The sequence below is a fragment of the Petromyzon marinus genome, unplaced genomic scaffold, assembly GCF_048934315.1.
Source record: "Petromyzon marinus isolate PM22_M1 ecotype Great Lakes invasive population unplaced genomic scaffold, UKy_Petmar_22M1.pri1.0 PM_G_Scaffold_141, whole genome shotgun sequence".
NCBI lineage: Eukaryota > Metazoa > Chordata > Hyperoartia > Petromyzontiformes > Petromyzontidae > Petromyzon > Petromyzon marinus.
This window is the reverse complement of record NW_027422697.1, coordinates 80,544-105,248: the sequence shown is the minus strand read 5'-3', so window position 1 is coordinate 105,248 and position 24,705 is coordinate 80,544. Positions and strand designations below refer to the sequence as shown.

At 49.7% G+C, this 24,705-nt stretch overlaps 2 protein-coding genes across 2 annotated transcripts in view; one reads left to right on the top strand and one right to left on the bottom strand.

The window, feature by feature from the left end:
- The window catches only part of LOC142910378 (TPR and ankyrin repeat-containing protein 1-like), a 36,173-nt gene extending 16,333 nt beyond the window's left edge, over nt 1-19,840 (bottom strand). Inside the window, exons 1-11 of the mRNA XM_076059987.1 lie at nt 19,575-19,840; nt 16,752-16,900; nt 14,128-14,242; nt 12,858-13,014; nt 11,930-12,054; nt 11,352-11,453; nt 7,815-7,950; nt 4,526-7,161; nt 2,282-2,525; nt 1,388-1,587; nt 30-167 (exon numbers count right to left, since the gene is read on the bottom strand). Of these exons, the coding sequence (XP_075916102.1) occupies nt 30-167; nt 1,388-1,587; nt 2,282-2,525; nt 4,526-7,161; nt 7,815-7,950; nt 11,352-11,453; nt 11,930-12,054; nt 12,858-13,014; nt 14,128-14,242; nt 16,752-16,900; nt 19,575-19,619 (4,047 nt within the window). The 5' untranslated portion in view covers nt 19,620-19,840. The remainder of the gene's footprint in view (nt 1-29; nt 168-1,387; nt 1,588-2,281; nt 2,526-4,525; nt 7,162-7,814; nt 7,951-11,351; nt 11,454-11,929; nt 12,055-12,857; nt 13,015-14,127; nt 14,243-16,751; nt 16,901-19,574) is intronic.
- A 572-nt stretch (nt 19,841-20,412) lies between these two features.
- LOC142910376 (3'-5' RNA helicase YTHDC2-like) overlaps nt 20,413-24,705 on the top strand; it is a 52,144-nt gene continuing 47,851 nt past the window's right edge. The window contains exon 1 of the mRNA XM_076059985.1: nt 20,413-20,500. The gene's annotated coding sequence lies outside the window, so the exon portion shown is untranslated. The remainder of the gene's footprint in view (nt 20,501-24,705) is intronic.

Sequence of the window (24,705 nt, the reverse complement as noted above, 5' to 3'; positions counted from 1 at the left end):
GGAGGCCGTGGGGGGGGGGGGAAGCTCGCCTCCGAGTCGGAGAAGAAGTTGTAGAGGAGAACGTCGTCAAACTCCAGCCCCTTGGCCTCGTAGACGGTGAGCACCAGGCCCAGGCTCAGCTCCTCTGGGAGCTGCTCCTTGGCTTTCTCATTACAAACCAGGATCACCTGTCGCGCGCAAGAGGCAAAGGTACCCCCTGTAGCGGCACCACGCAAGACTATTGGGGCGAGTGGCTCTGCTGAGCACGAGGGGGGTGGTGGTGGTGGCCAGCACCACGCCCGGCCGCCTTTGTTTCCCGAGCGCTGAAGTTTACACGCCGCACAAGATGGTCCTTTAAGGCTGAATCGACCAGTAATGGAACCCAGGTTTCCGGCTGATATCCACTACACCATGCGTGTTTACCTGTGTAATGACTCGCGTGTAAGGGGGCATACGTGCACACTCACAAGCAGACGATAACAATGCGCTACGTGTAGACGAGCCCTAACCTGCACCGAGCACTCCTTACGCTCGAGTACGGGCTCGGCTTGGAACTGCGAGGCTACATCTGAACACTAGCACGGTTGGTTACGTACGGAGGCGAAAGAAGTTCAACGTACGTTACATCCAGAGGTATCTCGGTAACAAATCGTTCGGGCCCATTTCTCAAACGAGGGTGCCATGCGCTTCGTACGCGAGTGGAAAGCTAAGACACGTACAAACCGCTGTTGCTAACTGGTAACTGATCCGATAACCGGCTTGAGCAACGATTACCGGTTATGAAAGTCTAGGAAACGGCAACCGATTCCAGTGGAACTTTTAAGTAACGAATGCACCGATTGGCGCACACGCGGACGTACAAACCTCACGGCGGCCTAGATCACCCCTCGGTTACATTTGTCCTAGTTACTGGGTCGAAAAGAGATAGAGGGGCAAGCCCTGCAATTGATTTATTGCTCATGCCACTTCCGGAAGAAGGGCTTCCAATAGAGGGTATCTGGCATTGTCTCCTAAGCTAACGTCTTGGAAGGAGGAGGCGTACCCTCACTTGATCCCACCACGCGTAACCTGCCAGTCGACTGCGGTGCGCCCGTGTATATTGCAGAGTGGATAGTGGGGGAGGGGAGGGATTTGAAAAACCTGCTCCATTGTTGCAGCTGCTGTGCCCCGGAATCAACGACCGCTGGATTGCAAGTCCAGCGTGCTGCCTATGACACCCACCGCGGCAGGCAGCTCCCTTCGTTGCCGAGTTTAAAAGGTTACGTTTACTGCTGCAGATATCTACACGTGCCGAAAACCGGTTCAGACCGCTTTATACCGGTTTCATACCGGTTTCCACCAGGTTGTACACGGATTACAGATGACAAAAAAAACAAAGCCGACCTCCGCCGCCCAATGGCAAACAAACCTGGTGCGCCCCGAACTCTATGGGCTGGGCGCGGCGCTGGTGGCCTCGCAGCAGGATGGCCAGGTCCTCGGAGCTGCACGAGTCGAGCAGGACGGGCAGCGGCCCCGCGAACAGCCCCTGGTCCCGTGGCAGCCAGTCCAGCGACTCGGGGAAGAAGTGCTGGAGCAGGTCCACGACGCTGGAGGCGAACGCCAGGATGCCTGGCGCGAAGGGACGCGGGGGGCACGTGGGAGAGGAAGGACCGGCGGTGGTTACGTGGGGGGGGGGGATCGTGCGGAGGCCGCGTGTTAACAGACCAAGTGTTTAAACTCGTGGTCCCGACCTGAGAAGAAGGCGCGGCTTGACTTTGCGCCGAGGTTGTCGCGTTTTTAATAGCATTACGAGAACCGGCGATACTCAGCAGCAGTAACTAATTGGCACGTTTTGATTACGTGACAAACCTTACCAATTTGCTGTGTTGGGTGGTGGTGGGTTTAATGACGCATTTTCACATTTACGCAATCTAATAATGGTTGCGAAAAGCCTCCATGTTAAACTATCTGCTGCAGGCTTCACCGTTCAATGAGCCCGACTAGTTTTGCTCCCGGCTGCATTCACGGAAGGGCGGCGGTGTACGGCAAAAAAGGGCCCTTCCCCAATAACCACAGCGGATTCATTAGATGCCGGTTCAGAGCCCGAGTCCAACCAGCTCGCTCAAGCCGACTCTGCCACACGGAGCCAAGGAGAGTCACCGAACACGGGCGGACGCCCCCCCCAACGCAAGGGCGCGTACCTCGCGCCGGGGACATCCGCAGACCCGGACCTCGGTGGCAGCGACGGCGGCTCGGCGTGCCACCCGCCTGCCCCCCCCCCCCCCGCCCAGGCGCAGGCCTGCACGTGTTCGCGGGCGCTCACCCGAGTGCGAGCGGTAGTTCTGGCAGAGCTCGTACAGACGCTTGGGCTTGCGCACGTCGATGCGCGAGCGACGCGCCGCGCCGCCGCCGCCGCCGCCGCTTGGCGGGAGGCTGGCGAAGTGGAAGAGCGAACGCAGCTCGCTGAAACGGAACGCCACGCCGCGCACGATGCTCTGGGCCGTGTCCCCCGTGAGGAACATGGCGTTGGGGTCGGCGCAGCAGCGCATGAGCAACGCCAGCTCGGCCTGCGCACGGGACACGGTGGAGTGGTGGTGGGTGGAGGGGGCGAAGGGGGGGCGGCGGTCGCAGGTGACGGCGCTCGGTCAGTCGGCACCTACTTTGCCGTCGTCTCTCCACCGTCAACGTCCTCCCGCTGCTGGGCAAACACCTCCCGGCGGTGTCGGCGGCTCTTCGCCGTCGCTTCTCCGAATCGCGTCGTCTGTCTACACCGCTTTCTCCTTCCTTGGAACCTCTACTCCGCCGTTAGTCTCGCCCGTCAGTCCCCCGACGTCCTAGCCGGATGTCCCGGCCCAGGGTCTATCTCAGCGTTTTTATTTTGTGGGAGACGTTTGTTCTGCTCTTTTTGATTCCCAAGTGTTGCTTCACACTTTGGCCCGTCGCTCCTGGTTATTTTCACTAATGGCGTGCTGTACACCTCCCTAACCTTGCTATTTAGTTATGGACCCGGTGAATGCTCTGTGGGTCACCGTGGTGGAATACAAGAATCCACACGTGCGCAATGCAGTTTAACACGTCACGTAGGCTTTCGCGACCAATATCATCCGTAATAGAGGTTTTTGGGTTAAATCGCGTAAATATATAAATGTGTCGTCAAAACAGCCAACTAGTAAGGATTGTCACGTAAACAGAACGTGGCCAATTCATCACTAGTACAGCACTAGTGTGTAGTGTCATGTATAGTAGTGTAGTGTATAATGTAGTGTATAGTGTAGTGTATAGTAGTGTATAGTGTAGTGTATAATGTAGTGTATAGTAGTGTAGTGTATAATGTAGTGTATAGTGTAGTGTACTAGTACAGCACACCGGTTGTGCGTTGGAGAGCCAAGCCACAACATTTACAGTCTGAGTACCGTGACGTTTCGCCAGTAATTACAATTAGCTTCATCAGGCGACAGCCAGATTTGTGGAAAAGTCTTACTGTTCCGTTCCTTATATAGAGGCATAGATGTGTTGACCACGCAGCTGGTCTCTTGCACAATTGAGGGGGGGGGGGATTACTGAGGCAACGTACATTATGCATGTGCATTATGCGAGGCCTTTGAACTTGTCCTTCCTCTTTATTATTCATTGTTTATTAAAATAGCCCTACCAATGGCAATCCCTATTGAAGTACGCTGCTCTTTGTAGGCACGCATTTAAATAACGTGTTATTTGATGATTCGCTAACCACGCAGCAATAAGGCAGTAGCGAATCATCAAGCTCGTCCCTTGGTGTGGACCAATCAGTTTCAAGGACAATTCCACATATATTATCATAGTGTGTGTTTTTTGTTTGCATTTTGACTGCAGGTATTGTGGTTAATGCAGTAACATTAATCCTTGTAAAAAGGTTTCAGTTTTGTTGCCAGAAAAAAAAGGGGAAAACCCTATTATTTTATTTTGGTACTGGCAAAGGAGATCTAATGATGTAAATTCTGATCTCGTCCGAAATTCTTATCTAGGTACCAATTTTCATAATTTTTCAGATGCATCCAAAAATCAGGAACACATCTCCAAATGTGCCCTGAGATCTGGAGATCTGTAAAAAAAAGAGCTTTATAGTTCATATTCTTGGTTCTTTCGGTAAAGTCCTTTCATTTCGGGTCTTAATTGATTGTTCACGCTTACGGTGGCTTTCAGACCGCATCCATTATTTTCGTCTCCCCCCTCCTCTTTTCCAAACATAGATGGACTCGTCCATCTGAACAAACTTGTCAAATCGCTCTGCGTGGTGCTGACGTTAAGAAAAAAACGCCACTTTTTTCAAATTTTCTTGCTGTGGTTTTCACACCTGATGATGATTGCTTGTGTTGCAGTCGAAACGTCGTGATGGTTTTATTTTTATTACTTTATCGTTTCCCTTCAACGTGGTGACTTTATCGAAAGAACCAAGAATATGAATCCCTGCAGTCACGAAAGCTTTAAATCAAAATTTAGCTTCATAGCTCATCGGATTCCTCCAATGCAAATAAACGTTCCGATTCCGACCGACTTAACGCGTGCACCGGCACGGTTGATTTTGCACCTGCGTGAAGTCCTGGATCTCGTCCCCGTAGAGCTCATGTATTGACCAAGGCGTGACCTCGAGCCGGCAGAGGCGAGAGTAGATGTGGAACACCAGGTCCTCCTCGTCAAAGAAGCACCTCTGGGACTTGACGTGCTGGTAGGCGCGGAACAGCCGATGCACCTCGCCACGGTCCCCGGTGAAGTTTGGCGCCCGCTTCCGGCCCAGCTCCTCGTAGTGCTCCAAACCGAGGACCCCGTTGGGGCTCTGGAGGGCCTCCACGGAGCCCTTTACGAAAGACTTGATCTCCATCCACACCGTGGCAGGGTTATACGGGCTCTTCCCCTTCACCATGGCGGGCCAGATGTCGCTCGTGAACACTTCGTACGTCACGAACTTCCTGGGGTCCTCTTTTTTGGATTCGTGAAGTTTGCCGATGTCCGCCCGGTGGTCTTCCTCGTCGTCAGGATCCTCTTCCATCGCGTCTTCTGTGTCGCCGAGGCCCAAAATGTCGTCGTCCATGGACCACCCGCGGACGGCTTCCTTTAAGCTCCCGTCTCCGTTCCTGGCAAAGAACGGGTTCGCGAGCGACGCGTCGAGCAGCAGGAGGAGTTGTCGCGAGTTCAAGAAGAGCGGAAAGTTCTCGTCTTTGACGTCCTGGAGCCTGTACACGCCGCTGATGTCAACGGGCGAGTAGTGCCGGGTGCCGGCGGTAGATTTGGACAGTTCCACAAAGTTCCTTTGCGCCTCTCGAGACAGCACGTGGTTCTTGGTGACAAACAGCTGATGAAGATGTTCACAAATTGGAGCGGCACCTCCCTCGGGCTGGTGACTTGCGAGCCGTGCGGCACCGAGCTCGGCCGCAGGTTCCAAGAAATCATTTCCTCGGTCGACGTCGAAAAGCTCTGAAGCATGGAGGCAAGCTTCTCGTTCCGGCTCGCGCGTTCCCTTTCGGCCGGTATCACCCACACAGCCGTTCTTCACGGGGCAGTCAAACGCAACGTCCTCCCCGACTCCCGCGTCGTCCGGCAACGGAGGCGGCGGAAGCGCGGCCTTCGGGATCCACGGCTCTCCCCGGAGCGCGGTCGTCTGCCAATACCTGTCGAACGTGTTCCACAGCCGGTACATCAGGCACGTGGTCTTGCCGGTGCCCGAGCGGCCAACGAGGATGATGGCTTCCGAGGGCGTGGGGTTCAGGTTGATGACCGCGTGCTCCAGCTCTCCCACGCGGAACGGGTATTCGATCATCTGCTCGGGGCAGCGCAGGACGTTGAGCGCCACGGTCGTGCCGAAGGTGTGGAACTTCTCGATGTTGTACTCGTTCTCCGTCGTGCTCGCCGGAGGAAAGTAATCCCGGGCTTCCGCCGACACGGGCCGGGCACCGGCGGAGCCGCCCGCCTTGACGAAGAGCAGCGGGTACCTCCGCCGCACGTTCTGCTGCGAGGGGAACGATGCTCGCTCGATGCCCTTCAGCTTGCGGCGGAGCGAGCAGGACGTCCCACGGTCGCAGGAGGAAATGATCCTCTTTATTCTGTGGTCGAGTTGCTTGTGATCAAGGACAATGTCCCAAATGCGGATGATCTCGCTGTAGACTTCTCCAGTCGTCTCTCCTCCCGAAGCAGACTCTTCGGAGCCGGTGATTTTCTCGGGCTTGGCACTGCAACGTGGCGAAAAGTCGATCGCCAATTCCCAAAGCAGCCTGGCGGCCCTGTCTACCCTGGCCTCAAACAGCCTGATCTCGCTGGACTCGGCGACGCCTTTCACTTTCTTGATGCGGTGAAGGTGCCAGTCACCGTTGCCCAGCGAGTAAATCACCCTCACGATATTCCTCCTCGCGGCGCGCGGGAGGCTCTTGTCGTTGAGGGTTCTGAGGGCGTCGCGAGTGCACTCGATCTCCCAGGTCAGCGATTCGAAGTCAGGGCCCGCCGTGCCGTCGTCACCGTCGTCGTCGCCGCCGCCGTCCCCGACACCGTCATCGTCGCGGGCGTCTTCGCCGTCGGACAAACCGTCCGCTTCGTCGGGCGCGTCCGGAGGGCCGCCGCCGCCGCCGCCGCCGGCTTGGCGTTCGGCGACGCTCGGGGGCGGCTCGGCGGCCGTCGGCGCGGGAGACGCCGGCTCCGCGGATCTCGCCGCCCGCGTCTCCGCGGGGTCGTACTCCTCGATGAGCCCTTCGATTTCTCGGGCCAAGGCGTCTCGGGCCAAACTGACCGCATCCTCCTTCGCGGCGTCCACTTTTTCCACGCCGTCGTCGTCGCCGTCGTCGTCCTCCCCCGCCTCCTCGACCGTTTCGCCCACGGGATCGGAGGCGAGCGCCTCGGGCCCGGCCGCCCTCCTGCGCTCCGGCGGGCGCCTGCGTCTCCCGCCGTCGCGTCCGCTCCCGCCGCCGCCGCCGCCGCCTTTCTGCTCGCGGGCGAGGCTGTTCCACGTCCGCACGCGGGGGTCTTTCGGCCCGACGCCCCAGAACGCGCGCCTCCCCGCCTTGTCGCGGCACGCGCCGTCGACGCGGCACGCGGCGAGCAGGCGCAGTATCTCGTCGTGGCGCTTCGAGGGCGGCGAAGAGAAGACGAGGTGCAGCAGGGAGTTGCCGCCCGCGTCCCTCGCGTTGACGTTCGGGGCTTTCTCCAAGAGCAGCTTCAGGACGCGCAGCCCCTCTTCGTCTGGCGACAGATAAAAAAAACACGGCGCAAAGCGATAAGCAGCTCCTGAGAAACGCGGCTCTCTGCGCCAATCGCCCGGAGGCGCGCCTCCCGACCCTGTCGGTTCTCGCGAGCTAAGCAGGCGCCGAGCCCGCGACGTGGCCCGGGTGGCGAACCGACGTGCCGGCCAGTTTGCCCGTAGACGGCCGCTCACCGCCACGTGGCGGAGTTAGACTGATGGCCTTAATCTTAGTTGTCTTGTGGTTGTTGTTGTTGTTATTTGACTTGCATCCCACTGGGATTTTTGCACACAGCGTTGGTGTACGGTGATATTTCAGGAATATTTTGATATTTTTGTTCCTGTATTTTCTGTTTGCACAGTCAACACAAAGTCACTTTAAGATGTTTTCTTGTTCATGTTTTTTGTTTGTTGCGGTTGCACCCGATTCAAGAGCCGAATGGCTCACAGGGCTATACCAAATAAATGAACTATGAACTATGTACTGTAATAAAGAAGTTGCCTATCCAAAGTGTCTCCAGAACCCACCACACAAAACGGCGCAAAATTAATTAAACATACGTGCAATACAATAGCACCCCTGGGTTAACACACACTCTTACGCGTTTCCCACTTGCGCACCTCGAAGAATCACCGCGCACTTCTTGCTACTTACCATCAATGCCCTTGTGAAGGATGAGGATCATCGCGGCATGCAAGGGGTTGGCGCCGATGGAGGCGGGCTTCGCGCCGTGGCTGAGGAGCCACGTGACCAAAACGGCGATCCACTTCTCTTGACCCGGGGCCAGCAGCTGTGGCAAGAGGACACTGGTCAAAAAGTACACGGGAGGGCCCTCCACACGCCAGTTCACCACGGGTCTCCTCCCTTGAAACCGTTCTCGCTTAGGTTAAGTCAAAAGTGATTTGCCTACCCCAAATTAGTTGAAGCGGTGCTCATCTGCTGTTTCACGGCCCTAGCCAGCGGTGTAAACTCTGCGTTTCTACGGTGGGAGGGCGAGTCGATCCACACGCCAACTGCCGCTGACATCCTCACAAAGTGGTTGCTCATTTTAAAGTTTTGATTTAAAGCTTTCGTGACTGCAGAGAGAGATTCATATTCTTGGTTCTTTCGGTAAAGTCACCACCACGTAGAAGGGAAACAATAAAATACGTGACTTTACCGAAAGAACCAAAGAAGATGAATCATTGCAGTCACGAAAGCTTTAAATCGAAATAAAATTCTCACGACGTTTCGACTGCAACACAAAAGCAATCATCATCAGGTGTGAAAACCACAGCAAGAATTTTTTTTTTTTCAAATTTTCTTGCTGTGGTTTTCACAGCTGATGATGATTGCTTTGTTATCAAACGGTTGAGGGGTGATGATGATGGGTGAAGTGAACTCCCAACCAGGATTAGAACTCACAGCCCTCTAACTGGGAGCCGTTTGCTCTGCCACTGAGCCACCCGGCAGGTTGCTTAGATCACAATCACCGCCTAATAAGACACGGATGAGAAACGCAGAGAGCCACTGGGAAAACACCGGAAAATAAAAGCTGGAAATTACGCAAAAAATCACAGCGAGACATCCGTTGGAATGCACCGAGAGACAGGGAGAGGGAACAACGTCGATTAGAGAATAAGCACGCGTTAGAGGCTGCTGTATATTTGACTTTTCCAAAAAAGATTTTAAAAAATGCGATCTTGTCTGTCCCTTGTAGACATTTGTGTGTTATCTTTGAGTTCCAAGAGTTAAAAAAAACAGATGCATCAAAAAATAAATTAGCACAGTAGTTGGAAATCGAACAGGCTTGGTGGCTTGGAATGATAACAAGTTCACGTGAACCTGGGAAACTCCTTCCTCGAGCACAGGCATCACCAGAGAGGCCATACCCTGCTGTTTGAACTGTGCCCAAGACAGGGAACTGGCCACACTCAGTATCTGAACATTAATTTAGAATACATCCTGGTGATTGGAGTCGAAACGTTGATAATGACAGCCACCGCATATGAATATTCTTGATCATGGTATTAAACTTAACTTTGATGAGGACATACGACTACATGGTAATGCAGCTCAGGGTAAAAAAGGTTTTGACTATTTTGCATGACCTTATGAACAATCACCGACAGGTTGAGTCAGCCTACAGTGCGAATGCACTAGTGGCCACGGAAGGTAATGACAAGGGTATCAGTTATGAGTGTGAAGGGACTGGTGGCTACAGGAGGTAATGACAGGGGTATCAGTTGTGAGTGTGAAGGGACTGGTGGCTACGGGAGGTAATGACAGGGGTATCAGTTGTGAGTGTGAAGGGACTGGTGGCTACGGGAGGTAATGACAAGGGTATCAGTTATGAGTGTGAAGGGACTGGTGGCTACAGGAGGTAATGACAGGGGTATCAGTTGTGAGTGTGAAGGGACTGGTGGCTACAGGAGGTAATGACAGGGGTATCAGTTGTGAGTGTGAAGGGACTGGTGGCTACGGGAGGTAATGACAAGGGTATCAGTTATGAGTGTGAAGGGACTGGTGGCTACAGGAGGTAATGACAGGGGTATCAGTTGTGAGTGTGAAGGGACTGGTGGCTACAGGAGGTAATGACAGGGGTATCAGTTGTGAGTGTGAAGGGACTGGTGGCTACGGGAGGTAATGACAGGGGTATCAGTTGTGAGTGTGAAGGGACTGGTGGCTACGGGAGGTAATGACAAGGGTATCAGTTATGAGTGTGAAGGGACTGGTGGCTACAGGAGGTAATGACAGGGGTATCAGTTGTGAGTGTGAAGGGACTGGTGGCTACGGGAGGTAATGACAGGGGTATCAGTTGTGAGTGTGAAGGGACTGGTGGCTACAGGAGGTAATGACAGGGGTATCAGTTGTGAGTGTGAAGGGACTGGTGGCTACGGGAGGTAATGACAGGGGTATCAGTTGTGAGTGTGAAGGGACTGGTGGCTACAGGAGGTAATGACAGGGGTATCAGTTGTGAGTGTGAAGGGACTGGTGGCTACGGGAGGTAATGACAGGGGTATCAGTTGTGAGTGTGAAGGGACTGGTGGCTACGGGAGGTAATGACAGGGGTATCAGTTATGAGTGTGAAGGGACTGGTGGCTACAGGAGGTAATGACAGGGGTATCAGTTGTGAGTGTGAAGGGACTGGTGGCTACGGGAGGTAATGACAGGGGTATCAGTTGTGAGTGTGAAGGGACTGATGGCTACAGGAGGTAATGACAGGGGTATCAGTTGTGAGTGTGAAGGGACTGGTGGCTACGGGAGGTAATGACAGGGGTATCAGTTGTGAGTGTGAAGGGACTGGTGGCTACGGGAGGTAATGGCAGGGGTATCAGTTGTGAGTGTGAAGGGACTGGTGGCTACAGGAGGTAACGACAGTGGTATCAGTTGTGAGTGTGAAGGGACTGGTGGCTACGGGAGGTAATGGCAGGGGTATCAGTTGTGAGTGTGAAGGGACTGGTGGCTACAGGAGGTAACGACAGTGGTATCAGTTGTGAGTGTGAAGGGACTGGTGGCTACAGGAGATAATGACAGGGGTATCAGTTATGAGTGTGAAGGGACTGGTGGCTACGGGAGGTAATGACAGGGGTATCAGTTGTGAGTGTGAAGGGACTGGTGGCTACGGGAGGTAACGACAGTGGTATCAGTTGTGAGTGTGAAGAGACTGGTGGCTACAGGAGATAATGACAGGGGTATCAGTTATGAGTGTGAAGGGACTGGTGGCTACGGGAGGTAACGACAGGGGTATCAGTTGTGAGTGTGAAGGGACTGGTGGCTACGGGAGGTAACGACAGGGGGAGTCAGCTGTGAGTGTGAAGGGACTGGTGGCTACGGGAGGTAATGACAGGGGTATCCGTTGTGAGTGTGAAGGGACTGGTGGCTACGGGAGGTAACGACAGGGGTATCAGTTGTGAGTGTGAAGGGACTGGTGGCTACAGGAGGTAACGACAGTGGTATAAGTTGTGAGTGTGAAAGGACTGGTGGCTACAGGAGATAATGACAGGGGTATCAGTTATGAGTGTGAAGGGACTGGTGGCTACAGGAGATAATGACAGGGGTATCAGTTATGAGTGTGAAGGGACTGGTGGCTATGGGAGGTAATGACAGGGGTATCAGTTGTGAGTGTGAAGGGACTGGTGGCTACGGGAGGTAATGACAGGGGTATGACCAGAAACATTCTACGGCCACATCGCAAACTCATCGACCCACCTGAAAGAGGGAGTAGAGACTCACTAATGACGCCGGCTCCACTCCCACCACAGAATTTAGGGGTCGGAGGTCATCGGGCGTACACGCCACTATGTACATCTCCTGTTATTTGCACACCGGACACAAATAAAAACCAACATCACCCACACACGTTCCACGACAAGAGGGCTATCCCCCCCCCCCCCCCCCCCCCAAGCATTAACGTCGGCCAGGTTAAAACCAGCACGAGTCGTTGGAAAACACCGCCGTTAATTCGAACAGGGCACGATCACTACGGGAACTGCGCGTGCATCGAACGGATCGCGCAACATTAAAACGCCGCTCGTTGAGCGTTCGCGCGCGTCTAAGACGGCGCGAACGCTGCGCGTGCCAATTCACACGCGCCAAGCTGACGGCAGAACGGAGCGCCGTAAAACCCCCGTCGTTGTGCCGTACGATGCTCCAGGGTGCCCGCAAACGTCGCCTTGCTCTCAGCAGACGCGTGACACGATCCCACGAGGCCGAGCGGGAGATGCCGCCGCGCCCGTAGGGGCATCAGACACGACTGGCGTGCGCGACTCGCGGTCGGCCGCACGTGCCTTCCAGAGGCCCTGCTCTGCCATCTCGCGCAGCAGCTGTTGCCACACTTTCTCCGTGTGCAGCAGCGGTTCTTCTTGAAGCATGCGCAGAACCCCTACGAACAGGCTCTTGTTGTCGGTCTTGCCTGCGGCCAACACAGACAGAAAGGCCACCAAGTCAAGCGTGGGAGCATACGTAAAAGACAAAAACGTAGCAATGTCACACCGTAGGGTGTAAAAACGAAGGGAACATTTACGTGAAAAAAACTTACCATTTGTGTGTGCGCGTGTGTGCGCGTGTGTAAACGTGCGTCAGCTGCTGGTGAGAAAAGTGGCGTTCGTGTGCGTGTTGATCATACGTCCATGTGTGTGTCAGCTTCGAGTGAGGAATGCGGTGTTCGTGTGTGTGCGTTCCCAATGTGTACAAAATAACAACGCGCACCGTCCACTTACAGCACCTTGAGATGAAATCACATTTAGATGCACGCTACACAGATCCACATTATCTAGGAGGTGACCTCTGTGTCTAAAACCACACGTGCCTAAGAGATCAAATCACATTTAGATGCACGCTACACAGATCCACATTATCTAGGAGGTGACCTCTGTGTCTAAAACCACACGTGCCTAAGAGATCAAATCACATTTAGATGCACGCTACACAGATCCACATTATTTAGGAGGTGACCTCTGTATCTAAAACCACACGTGCCTAAGAGATGAAATCACATTTAGATGCACGCTACACAGATCCACATTATCTAGAAGGTGACCTCTGTATATAAAACCACACGTGCCTAAGAGATCAAATCACATTTAGATGCACGCTACACAGATCCACATCATCTAGGAGGTGACCTATGTATCTAAAACCACACGTGCCTGTGTTGCGGTAAGTGTGCCCACAAACCGTATGACATTGCGCCTAATGATCCCAAGGCATACTAACGGTTCATGGCCTTGAACATTTCCATGAGGAATTCAACGGTGAGGTTGACAGTGTGGCCAGAGGAGACAAGCAGGACAGCCAGGCCATGTTGCAGCGCAGCGACCGCTTCCTTTGCCTCGCCCAGCCCAGCGAGCGCCGTGCCCAGCTGATAGTAACCCTGCACACAAAGACAAAGATCCCCCCTTGGAGCCTCAACAGACTTTTGGGGAAAGTGCTGTTTTGCAAACCACCTATGAAGACCAGCGTGGCACACGAGGGGGTGGGTGGCCAGCACCATGCTGGGCTGCCCGTGTCTCCCTAAGTTGCGATTATTTACACAATGCACCAGGTACTCATTTGAGGTCGAATCGAACTCGGCGGAAGCCTAGGAACGGTTCGGATAATGGTCACTGGTGTTGGCAATGAGTGTGGGATTGTTTCCTGAAAAAAACTTTCTATGAAATTGCAGTTCATGTGGGTAGGCAAAGAATTTACCTTGTTTTTTACTTTAAATTTTACTGTGCAACACAGTATAGTAATTAATAAATACATACACTATATAGTTTATACAGTACGGTACTGTAAATTGCTCTGTTATGCTAAATTATCACCATTTCTTGAGACTCCTGGGTAGGGCTAGGCCATTTTTCGACTTACGATGGGGGGGTCGTCGTAACGCATCTCCGTCGTGAGTCGGGGACTACCCTGTACACCGGGGCAAGGGCCCAGGACAAGTGTGGATATCTCTCACAACAGTTTTAACTGTGGGTGGACATTGAACACAGGTGGTGGGGTCGTTAAGAGCAACGCGCTAAACCGCTGAGACGCTTACTCCACACGTAACACGATCGCCTTCGCCGGGGCTGTGCCAGCCTTAGAGAAGGTGCTTGGTCGGAGCACGTGCACCAACAGCATATGCAGGTTATCTAGGAAATATTTGATACGTGTCTAGATTTGTGTCTGTCTCTGTGTGTCCCTCCCATCTCTCTCTCTCTGTGTGTGTGTGTGTGGCTGTGTTTCCCTCAACTCCCCGTCTGCGTGACATCCCACATTGCTGTTGAGCGGGCCTATCTCTCCCTGGGGGCTGTAAAACAAATTCCGTTGGGGGGGCCACATGATGGCACAACTTCCAAATGCATTTGAAAAGCAGTTGGCAATGCCAAAAGGATTATACCAAATATGAATTAACGTAGCATCTGACCAGCGTACATATTTACACAGACGACAATTCGCGTTGTTGACTATGATGATGACTCGTGCAAAGGTGTGGCTTGCCGCCTGCAATGAATACCTTGCACCATTGCCGGTCAGCGTCGATGGACTTGCACGACATGGTCACAGCATCTTCGAATCTCCCCAACTTGACGTAAGTCATGGCCATGTTGCAGAAGAGCAGGGAAACAACTCTGCCAGGAGTCACACGTCAGCTGTCGCTTAATGCCACGACTCGGGGTTTGTTTCACTGAAATCCACTCGCAGCGATTAATGAATGAATGTCATGATTTACAGCAAAGGTCTCTAGTTTTTTTTTTAAAGGGCATTTACTGCCAATGCAACAGTTCATCCCACGAAAGCACAAACACCTCCTGGCATAGGCCTGGCCTACAAGGGGAAGCATTATCACCCGTTATTACATCTCGGACCCAGCTGATGCCTGTCTCTATGTGTAGTGGTTGGTGGCACTGTGCCATGAACTCAGTTACCCGGGTTCGATTCCCAGTCACGGCCACCACCAGTGACGATTATCTGAACCGGTCCTGGGCCTCTCCTAGGTCGACTCAGCCTCAAATGAGTACCTGGTGTGGTGTGTAGTAAACATCGCCACTGGGGAGACAAAGGCGGTCGGGCGTGGTGCTGGCCACCCACCCCCTCTTGTGCGGTGCCGGCTTCGTAGGTGCTCGCTAACAGCACTTGCCACTACAGTCTGTTAAGGCTACACGGGGGATCTTTGCCTTTGTATTTTGTCTTGCTGTCTCTCCTGTATCTCTGTATTCCTTTGTCTACCCTTGGTGCCTGTCTCTATTGGTAGTTCTCTTCACTTTAAGTTAATTTCACGAGTTATTTACTGTGGGTACTTTATTTAATGCAATTACATTGATTGTTTTTGGTCTCAGCCAAGAATGATTGGTACAAGTCTAGGCCTAGCCTAATGCATGGTAAATAAACAGTCAAAAGTGACTACTTTCTGTTAAAACAATTACTATTAAAATGTTTCGTGGTATTCCTTTGTCTACCCTCGGTGCCTGTCTCTATTGGTAGTTCTCTTCACTTTAAGTTAATTTCACGAGTTATTTACTGTGGGTACTTTATTTAATGCAATTACATTGATTGTTTTTGGTCTCAGCCAAGAATGATTGGTACAAGTCTAGGCCTAGCCTAATGCATGGTAAATAAACAGTCAAAAGTGACTACTTTCTGTTAAAACAATTACTATTAAAATGTTTCGTGGTATTCATAAACAAGACGGAAGCTTGTGTTGCCTCCGAAACGTCGCGATTTCATTTTTAGTCGTTTTCATTATTTTATTTTTTTACCTAACGTGGGACTTTACCGCAAAAAAACAAAGAGCACGAATCCTTGCAGTCACGGAAAGCTTCAAATCAAATTCTAGATTTGAAGCTTTCGTGACTGCAAGGATTCATAACTCTTTTGGTTTCATTCGGTAAAGTCGCGTAGATAAAATGAAATAAGACAAAACAATTAAATCACGGACGTTTCGGAGGCAACACGAGCTTCCGTCTTCGGGTGTAAAAGTCAACGCAGAATATCTGTGTCGGGAGCACAGTTCAGAGACGACCTGGATTATATATACACAGGTTAAGGGAGGGGCTGGGATAAGTTACCCCTTTGATAGCGATCAAAGGAGCACTTGCCCTGAAACGTGAAGCAGGCGTCTTCTTTGGTTCTATCGGTAAAGTCACATAGAATGAGAATAAAATAATAAATTGATAAAATAAAATAACACAATAAAATTCTCACGACGTTTCGGCCACAACACAAGCGGCCTTCATCAGGTGAAGGGACGAGACTGTCTGGTAGGACAGCGCTGGAGTGAAAGAGCCATGTTCAGATCACGACTTTTAAGCTGTGTGAGAGGAAACAAAGCGCCCTCAACTTTAGCACCACGGATAGCTACGGGCCCCGTTCAGACGGACGAGTTCATCCATGGTCGGAACAGAGGAGGGGAGAGAGAGACAGCTTAGAGTCGCGGCATCTCTTCAGAAAGGTGAGAGACTCGATTAGTTGAGCCTTCTTATCCCAGGCGGTTGAGGGAAGGGGGGGGGGGAGGAGTCAGCAAATCAAAGTTCAAATAAAATCCCGACTCGGGATGGTTGCGCAACAAGCGCCGAGTCTCCATCGCACAACGCACAGCAGCTGCTACCTCGCGACCGCGTTCCTTGACCCTGTAACAATCTCACGTTGTGACCTCCAGCCGATCAGCGCCACCACATTGATTATTCTTCTTTGGTTCTTTCGGTAAAGTCACCACCGTCACCACGTAGAATGAGAATGAAATAATAAATTGATAAAATAAAATAACACAATAATAATATTCTAACACGACGTTTCGGCCACAACACAAGCGGCCTTCATCAGGCGAAGGGGACGAGACTGTCTGGTAGGACAGCGCTGTAGTGAGAATATTATTATTGTGTTATTTTATTTTATCAATTTATTATTTTATTCTCATTCTACGTGGTGGTGGTGGTGGTGACTTTACCGAAAGAACCAAAGAAGATGAATCCTTGCAGTCACGAAAGCTTCAAATCGAAATTTAACCACGTTGATTATTATTATTGTCAACGCCGGGGCAATCCCGTGACGACGTACGCGTGTGACCAAGCTGAGATGTCACAAATTCCATTTGGAACCTGCCCGTTAGATGTCACGATATGCGTCTGCATTTGACGATACCTGCCGACAGAGGCGGAGTGGCAGAGTTGCAGGGACAGAGCCTCCTCGTAGATTTTGAGGGCTTCAAGGTAGTAGCCCATGTGAAATAAATCCTTCCCCATCCGATTCATTACGATGGAGAGCGCATCCACTTCTTCTACAAATTCAGCCTGCACACATCACCCAACACAACATCAACACATCACCTGCACACATCACCCAACACTACATCAACACATCACCTGCACACAACATCAGCACATCACCGACAAACATCACCTGCACACAACATCAGCACATCACCTGCACACATCACCCAACACAACATCAACACATCACCTACACACATCACCTGCACACATCAGTACATCACCTGCACACATCACCTGCACACATCAGTACATCACCTGCACACAACATCAACACATCACCTGCACACAACATCAGCACATCACCTACACACATCACCCAACACAACATCAACACATCACCTACACACATCACCTGCACACAACATCAGTACATCACCTGCACACATCACCCAACACTACATCAGTACATCACCTACACACATCACCTGCACACAACATCAACACATCACCTGCACACAACATCAGCACATCACCTACACACATCACCCAACACAACATCAACACATCACCTACACACATCACCTGCACACAACATCAGTACATCACCTGCACACATCACCCAACACTACATCAGTACATCACCTACACACATCACCTGCACACAACATCAACACATCACCTACACACATCACCTGCACACAACATCAGTACATCACCTACACACATCACCCAACACTACATCAGTACATCACCTACACACATCACCTGCACACAACATCAGCACATCACCTACACACATCACCTGCACACAACATCAACACATCACCTACACACATCATCCGCACACATCAGTACATCACCTACACACATCACCCAACACTACATCAGTACATCACCTGCACACATCACCTGCACACAACATCAGCACATCACCTGCACACATCACCTGCACACAACATCAGCACATCACCTGCACACATCACCTGCACACAACATCAGCACATCACCTGCACACATCACCTGCACACAACATCAGTACATCACCTACACACATCATCCGCACACATCAGTACATCACCTGCACACATCACCTGCACACAACATCAGCACATCACCTGCACACATCACCTGCACACATCAGTACATCACCTACACACATCACCAAACACTACATCACCTGCACACATCACCTGCACACATCACCCAACACAACATCACCTGAACACATCACCTACACACATCACCCAACACAACATCAGCACATCACCTGCACACAACAACATCAGCACATCACCTACACACATCAGCACATCACCTGCAAACAACATCAACACATCACCTGCACACATCACCTGCACACAACAACACCAGCACACTACATCACCTACACACATCACCTACACACATCACCTACACACATCACCTACACAATTCACCTGCACACTACATCACCTGCACACTACATCACCTGCACACAACATCACCTGCACACTACATCACCTACACACTACATCACCTACACACTACATCACCTACACACTACATCACCTATACACAACATCACCTACACACAACATCACCTACACTACATCACCTGCACACAACATCACCTGCACACAACATCACCTACACACTACATCACCTACACACAACATCACCTACACACATCACCTACACACTACATCACCTACACACAACATCACCTACACTACATCACCTACACACTACATCACCTACACACATCATCACCTGCACACTACATCACCTACACACTACATCACCTACACACTACATCACCTACACACATCACCTACACACTACATCACCTGCACACTACATCACCTACACAATACATCACCTACACACTACATCACCTACACACTACATCACCTGCACACAACATCACCTGCACACTACATCACCTACACACTACATCACCTACACACAACATCACCTGCACACAACATCACCTGCACACTACATCACCTACACACTACATCACCTGCACACTGCATCACCTGCACACTACATCACCTACACACTACATCACCTGCACACAACATCACCTACACACTACATCACCTGCACACAACATCACCTACACACTACATCACCTACACACTACATCACTACACCAAACAACATCAGCACATCACCTACACACTACATCACCTACACACTACATCACCTACACACTACATCACCTGCACACAACACCTGCACACAACATCAACACATCACCTACACACATCACCTGCACACAACATCAACACATCACCTGCACACAACATCATCAGCACACATCACCTGCACACTACATCACCTACACACATCACCTACACACATCACCTGCACACTACATCACCTACACACATTACCTACACACATCAACTACACACTACATCACCTACACACTACATCACCTGCACAATACATCACCTACACAATACATCACCTGCACACTACATCACCTACACACTACATCACCTACACACATCACCTACACACAACAACACCTACACTACATCACCTACACAACAACATCACCTACACAACAACATCACCTACACACAACATCACCTACACTACATCACCTACACAACATCACCTACACAACAACATCACCTACACACAACATCACCTACACTACATCACCTACACAACAACATCACCCACACACCACACCACCGTGTGAACCACGTGGTGCACCACCACCACCCCCTCTCCTCTCTCCCCGTGTGCGCCCTCCTACCTGGCTCATCGTTGCCTGCTGACGGGTTCCGCCGATGCCAGCCATTGGCGAGGTTACACGCGAAAAACTATTCCCTCGCGTGGCGGTGCCGGCGGGCTGATAGGAGGGGGAGGTCCGACGTTTCGCGCCGCCGGGCCCGGGGTGACGCGACCCCCACGCTCGTTTGCGACCACGTGCGAGGCCTTAGCAGGGCGCGTTTAGAAAACGTAGCGCGGATAAGGCGACCACGTGACAGCGAGGCTAGAATTTCGTAGAACTGATAAGTGCTGCCCCTCCCCCGTAGACTCCTGTTAATACGCACTGTACTTTAACACGCGCAAGAGTACTGTACCTGCCCCCCTGTTACAGTCGTCCACAAACCCCCCCCAGCTTATAACCAATTTGGTTTCGCCCTCCCCCCCAGCTTGTAACCAATTTGGTTTCGCCCACCCCCCCAGCTTGAAACCAATTTGGTTTCGCCCACCCCCTCAGCTAGTAACCAATTTGGTTCCGCCCACCCCCTCAGCTAGTAACCAATTTGGTTTCGCCCACCCCCTCAGCTAGTAACCAATTTGGTTTCGCCCACCCCCTCAGCTTGTAACCAATTTGGTTCCGCCCACCCCCCTCAGCTTGTAACCAATTTGGTTCCGCCCACCCCCCTCAACTTGTAACCAATTTGGTTTCGCCCACCCCCTCAGCTAGTAACCAATTTGGTTTCGCCCACCCCCTCAGCTTGTAACCAATTTGGTTCTGCCCACCCCCCTCAACTTGTAACCAATTTGGTTTCGTCCACCCCCCCCAGCTTGTAACCAATTTGGTTTCGCCCTCCCCCCCTCAGCTTGACACCAATTTGGTTTCGCCCGTCAGCGTCACGATTTTGGTTCCACTTCACTTTGTAAGATCTCGGCTGGCCTTGGGAGTTTGCGGCTGAGGGAGTTTGCGACTGAGTTTTTTTTTAAACTTCCATCTTAATCCACCCGCACTTTTAAACATTTAAAACAAACAAAATACAAAATGTACCGACCGAGATTAATCGATTAACCCCTCGTTTTAAAAAAGCGATCGAAACTAAAAAAAAGCCGGCTTCGGGGCCTGCAAGTCTGGGGGCCTTTCGCCGATTTCTTCCCTTCAATCGATCGAATGATCGATCGATCGAACTCGTGGTGGTGGTGGTGGTGTTTAACGTCGTTCGCGTGGACATCGTGAAACAACACGCCACGTGAACACAAAGACAAAGATCCCCCGTGTAGCCTTCGCAGGCTGTAGGGGGCAAGTGGTGTTAGTGACCCCCTTCACATTCTAAAGATAAACACGTGTACACACAGTGTACACACACACAGTGTACACACACGTGTGTACACACACTCAGTGTACACACACGTGTACACACACACACACGTGTATACACACACGTGTACACACACACAGTGTACACACACACGTGTACACACACACACACGTGTATACACACACGTGTACACACACAGTGTACACACACACAGTGTACACACACACACAGTGTACACACACACACACACGTGTACACACACACAGTGTACACACACACAGTGTACACACACACACAGTGTACACACACGTGTACACACACACGTGTACACACACACAGTGTACACACACACACAGTGTACACACACACAGTGTACACACACGGTGTACACACACACACGTGTACACACACACACGTGTACACACACACACAGTGTACACACACACACGTGTACACACAGTGTACACACACACAGTGTACACACACACACATGTAGCAAGAACAACAACAATAACAACAACACTTATTTGCCCTCTGCTCGTCTCGTTGTGATCGTGCATGTGTCCGATTTGCTTGTGTTCACCGCCTTTGTATTCCTCAACTGTGTTGCTTAATTTTATTTTACGGGAAGCATATTAAGATATATTCTTAGTTCTTTCGGTAAAGTCACGTTGAAGGGAAACAATAAAATATATATAAAACAATAAAAATAATATGAATTACTGCAGTCACGAAAGCTTTAAATCTAAATTTAAGCATATTAAGAGTTTACATTTTAACGTAAAGTAACAAGAAAATGTTGACACTCGTGAGAACTTTCAACGAGAAATGTGTCTCTGGGGAAGGATTCCAGAGGCACGCGTTGACCAACGAAGGCGGACAAGTGGGGAGGAGAGATAATCTTTTTGACTTTGTGAAGATATTAACATCACGTTTGTTATCATGTTGCAAGTGTGTTAACCGTTCATTTATTTGGGTTGATAGTATTTCATTAAAAAGCATACTTAATTTTTTTTTGCTGTGAATCACATTTTAAATATATGTATACACAATGTTGGGCACGTTATTGTTAGAATGTTTAATAATTGCACCACACAGTGGAATTAAAACCTTTAATTTGTCAGTACGTAAAAAAATATTTGTTACAAGTTTAAACGGAATGCATTTAAGAAAAACACACGAATGTAGTTTGCTTGGAAATAATTAATGAATATTGATATATTTTTTATTTAAAGCTTTCGTGACTGCAGGGATTCATATTGTTGGTAATTCGGTAAAGTCACCTGCACGTAGAAGGGAAACAATAAAATAATAAAAATATAAAACAATAAAATTATTGTAAAACAATAAAATTATTATTCTTGGTTCTTTCGGTAAAGTCACCACCACGTAGAAGGGAAACAATAAAATAATAAAAATAATAAAACAATAAAATTATTGTAAAACAAAATTATTATTCTTGGTTCTTTCGGTAAAGTCACCACCACGTAGAAGGGAAACAATAAAATAATAAAAAATATAAAACAATAAAATTATTGTAAAACAATACAATTATTATTCTTGGTTCTTTTTGTAAAGTCACCTGCACGTAGAAGGGAACCAATAAAATAATACAAAATATAAAACAATAAAATTATTGTAAAACAATAAAATTATTATTCTTGGTTCTTTTTGTAAAGTCACCTGCACGTAGAAGGGAACCAATAAAATAATACAAAATATAAAACAATAAAATTCTCACGACGTTTCGACCGCAACACAAGCAATCATCATCAGATGATTTTATTGTTATTGTGTTATATTTTTATTATTTCATTGTTTCCCTTCTAACGTGGTGGTGACTTTACCAAAAGAACCAAGAATATGAATCCCTGCAGTCACGGAAGCTTTAAATCAAAATTCGTTCTTTTTTTTCTATTAAAAGCGACAGCCCCGTAATGTGTTAACATTTTTGTTGAAGCCCTCTATTGTATATTGTGTGCCGTTGTATTGATATGGGCAAGGATAACTTAGGCGACTATCTCTGCGAGTCTCGGTGAAATCCCCTAACCCCCTTCATCTCGCGAAACGTCGTGGGAATTGTATCGCGTGATTTTATTATTTTATTCTCATTCTCTCACGTGGTGGTGGTGACTTTACCGAGAGAAGCAAAGAAGACGAATCCTGTATCATTATCACTTAGGGGCCGCCCATAAATGACGTCACGCACCTATGGAGGGCGTCAGACGTTTGTGGCGATGTGTGACGTAGGGGGGGAGGAGGGGTTGAGAAATGTGACGTCACATCAAAATGCGCAACTTTAAATATCTATATTCTTAGCTCTTTCGGTAAAGTCACGTTGAAGGGAAACAATAAAATAATAAAAATATATAAAACAATAAAAATTCTCACGACGTTTCGACCATAACACAAACGGTCGTCATCAGGCGTTATGGTCGAAACGTCGTGAGAATTTTTATTGTTTTATATATATTGTTATTTTATTGTTTCCCTTCAACGTGACTTTACCGAAAGAGCTAAGAATATGAATTACTGCAGTCACGAAAGCTTTAAATCAAAATTTAAATATCTACTTAATTAAATAGAATTGTTATAATGGCACTAATTTTGAATAATTTTCATTATTAACTATTTGATGTTTTAAATTTACTAAGGTCACCTTTTATTTATTCCATGAAGGAGCATTTCGCTTCTCCGTGGGAGAATGGTGATGCATACATTTAGTAAAAAACATTTTGAATGATTGTTATTAAACATTTTGATTTTAATGATTCTACCAGGGCTTTTCATTCTGTGGAATGAATATGTAATTGATATTATTGTACTCTCCATTTTGCTTCGTTCTACTGCAAAGTTTCAAGTATTTTTTTAATAGAATTACTTTTAATATTTTATAATTCTACAAATGTTTTCTCCTACAACATCAGAGTGCAGCGCCACATTAAATACGCACTACAATGACAATAGTGTAAAGCGATTTGAAGCGTGTTTCATTTTAAAAATGGAAATATGGTTTGGGGGGTGTGGGGGGCAGAACTTTGTGACGTCATATTTCAGGGGCGTCTGACTTTGTGACGCTGTGTGACGAGGGGGGCAGGGGGGGGGGTCAAAAATCGGCCAAACTCGTGTGACGTCATTTATGGACGGCCCCTTATGGGAACATTGCTTTTGACATACACGATTTTGAGATAGGCGTGCTTTTCGCGTATGCCAAGGAGTGCCTGTGGGGAGCGGTTAGTGTAGCGGTTAGTGCGCCGAGCTACAAACCTGGCGACCCGGGTTCGATTCCCACTCACGGCCAACACCAGTGACGATTGTCTGAACTGCTCCCGGGCCTCCCCTAGGTCGACTCAGCCTCAAATGAGTACCTGGTGCGATGCGGAAACATTGCCACGAAGGAGACAAAGGGTGGCCGGGCGTGGTGTTGGCCACCCACCCCCCTTGTTTGCTGTGCCGGCCTTCATAGGTGCTTCCCTAACAGCACTTGCCCCGACAGTCTGTTACAGGCTACACGGGGAGGGGGTCTTTGTAATGGAACAAATTCTGAATTAAACTCTAAGAGACAGGGACAGGAGCGTGTGTATGTTGAGCGTCTTTCGCACCGTACGTAGCCAAACCGTGCTGACCAGAGGCGTGGGGGAAGGGCAACGAACTTCAACGCAAAATCAGCTTCAAAGAAGTTTGTTTTCGGCATAGAGAAAGCACATTGATTAGAGAACGTACGAAAAGGTAAGAGACACATTGTCAAGAGAGAGGCGAGCGGGATTGTGCGGGGCGTTGGCGTTCTAAGGCACGGCCAAGGGCAGTGTCAGAGAATGTAAGTGTGTGGGCACGTCTAGTAGAACCTCTTTTGCACTGCACGTA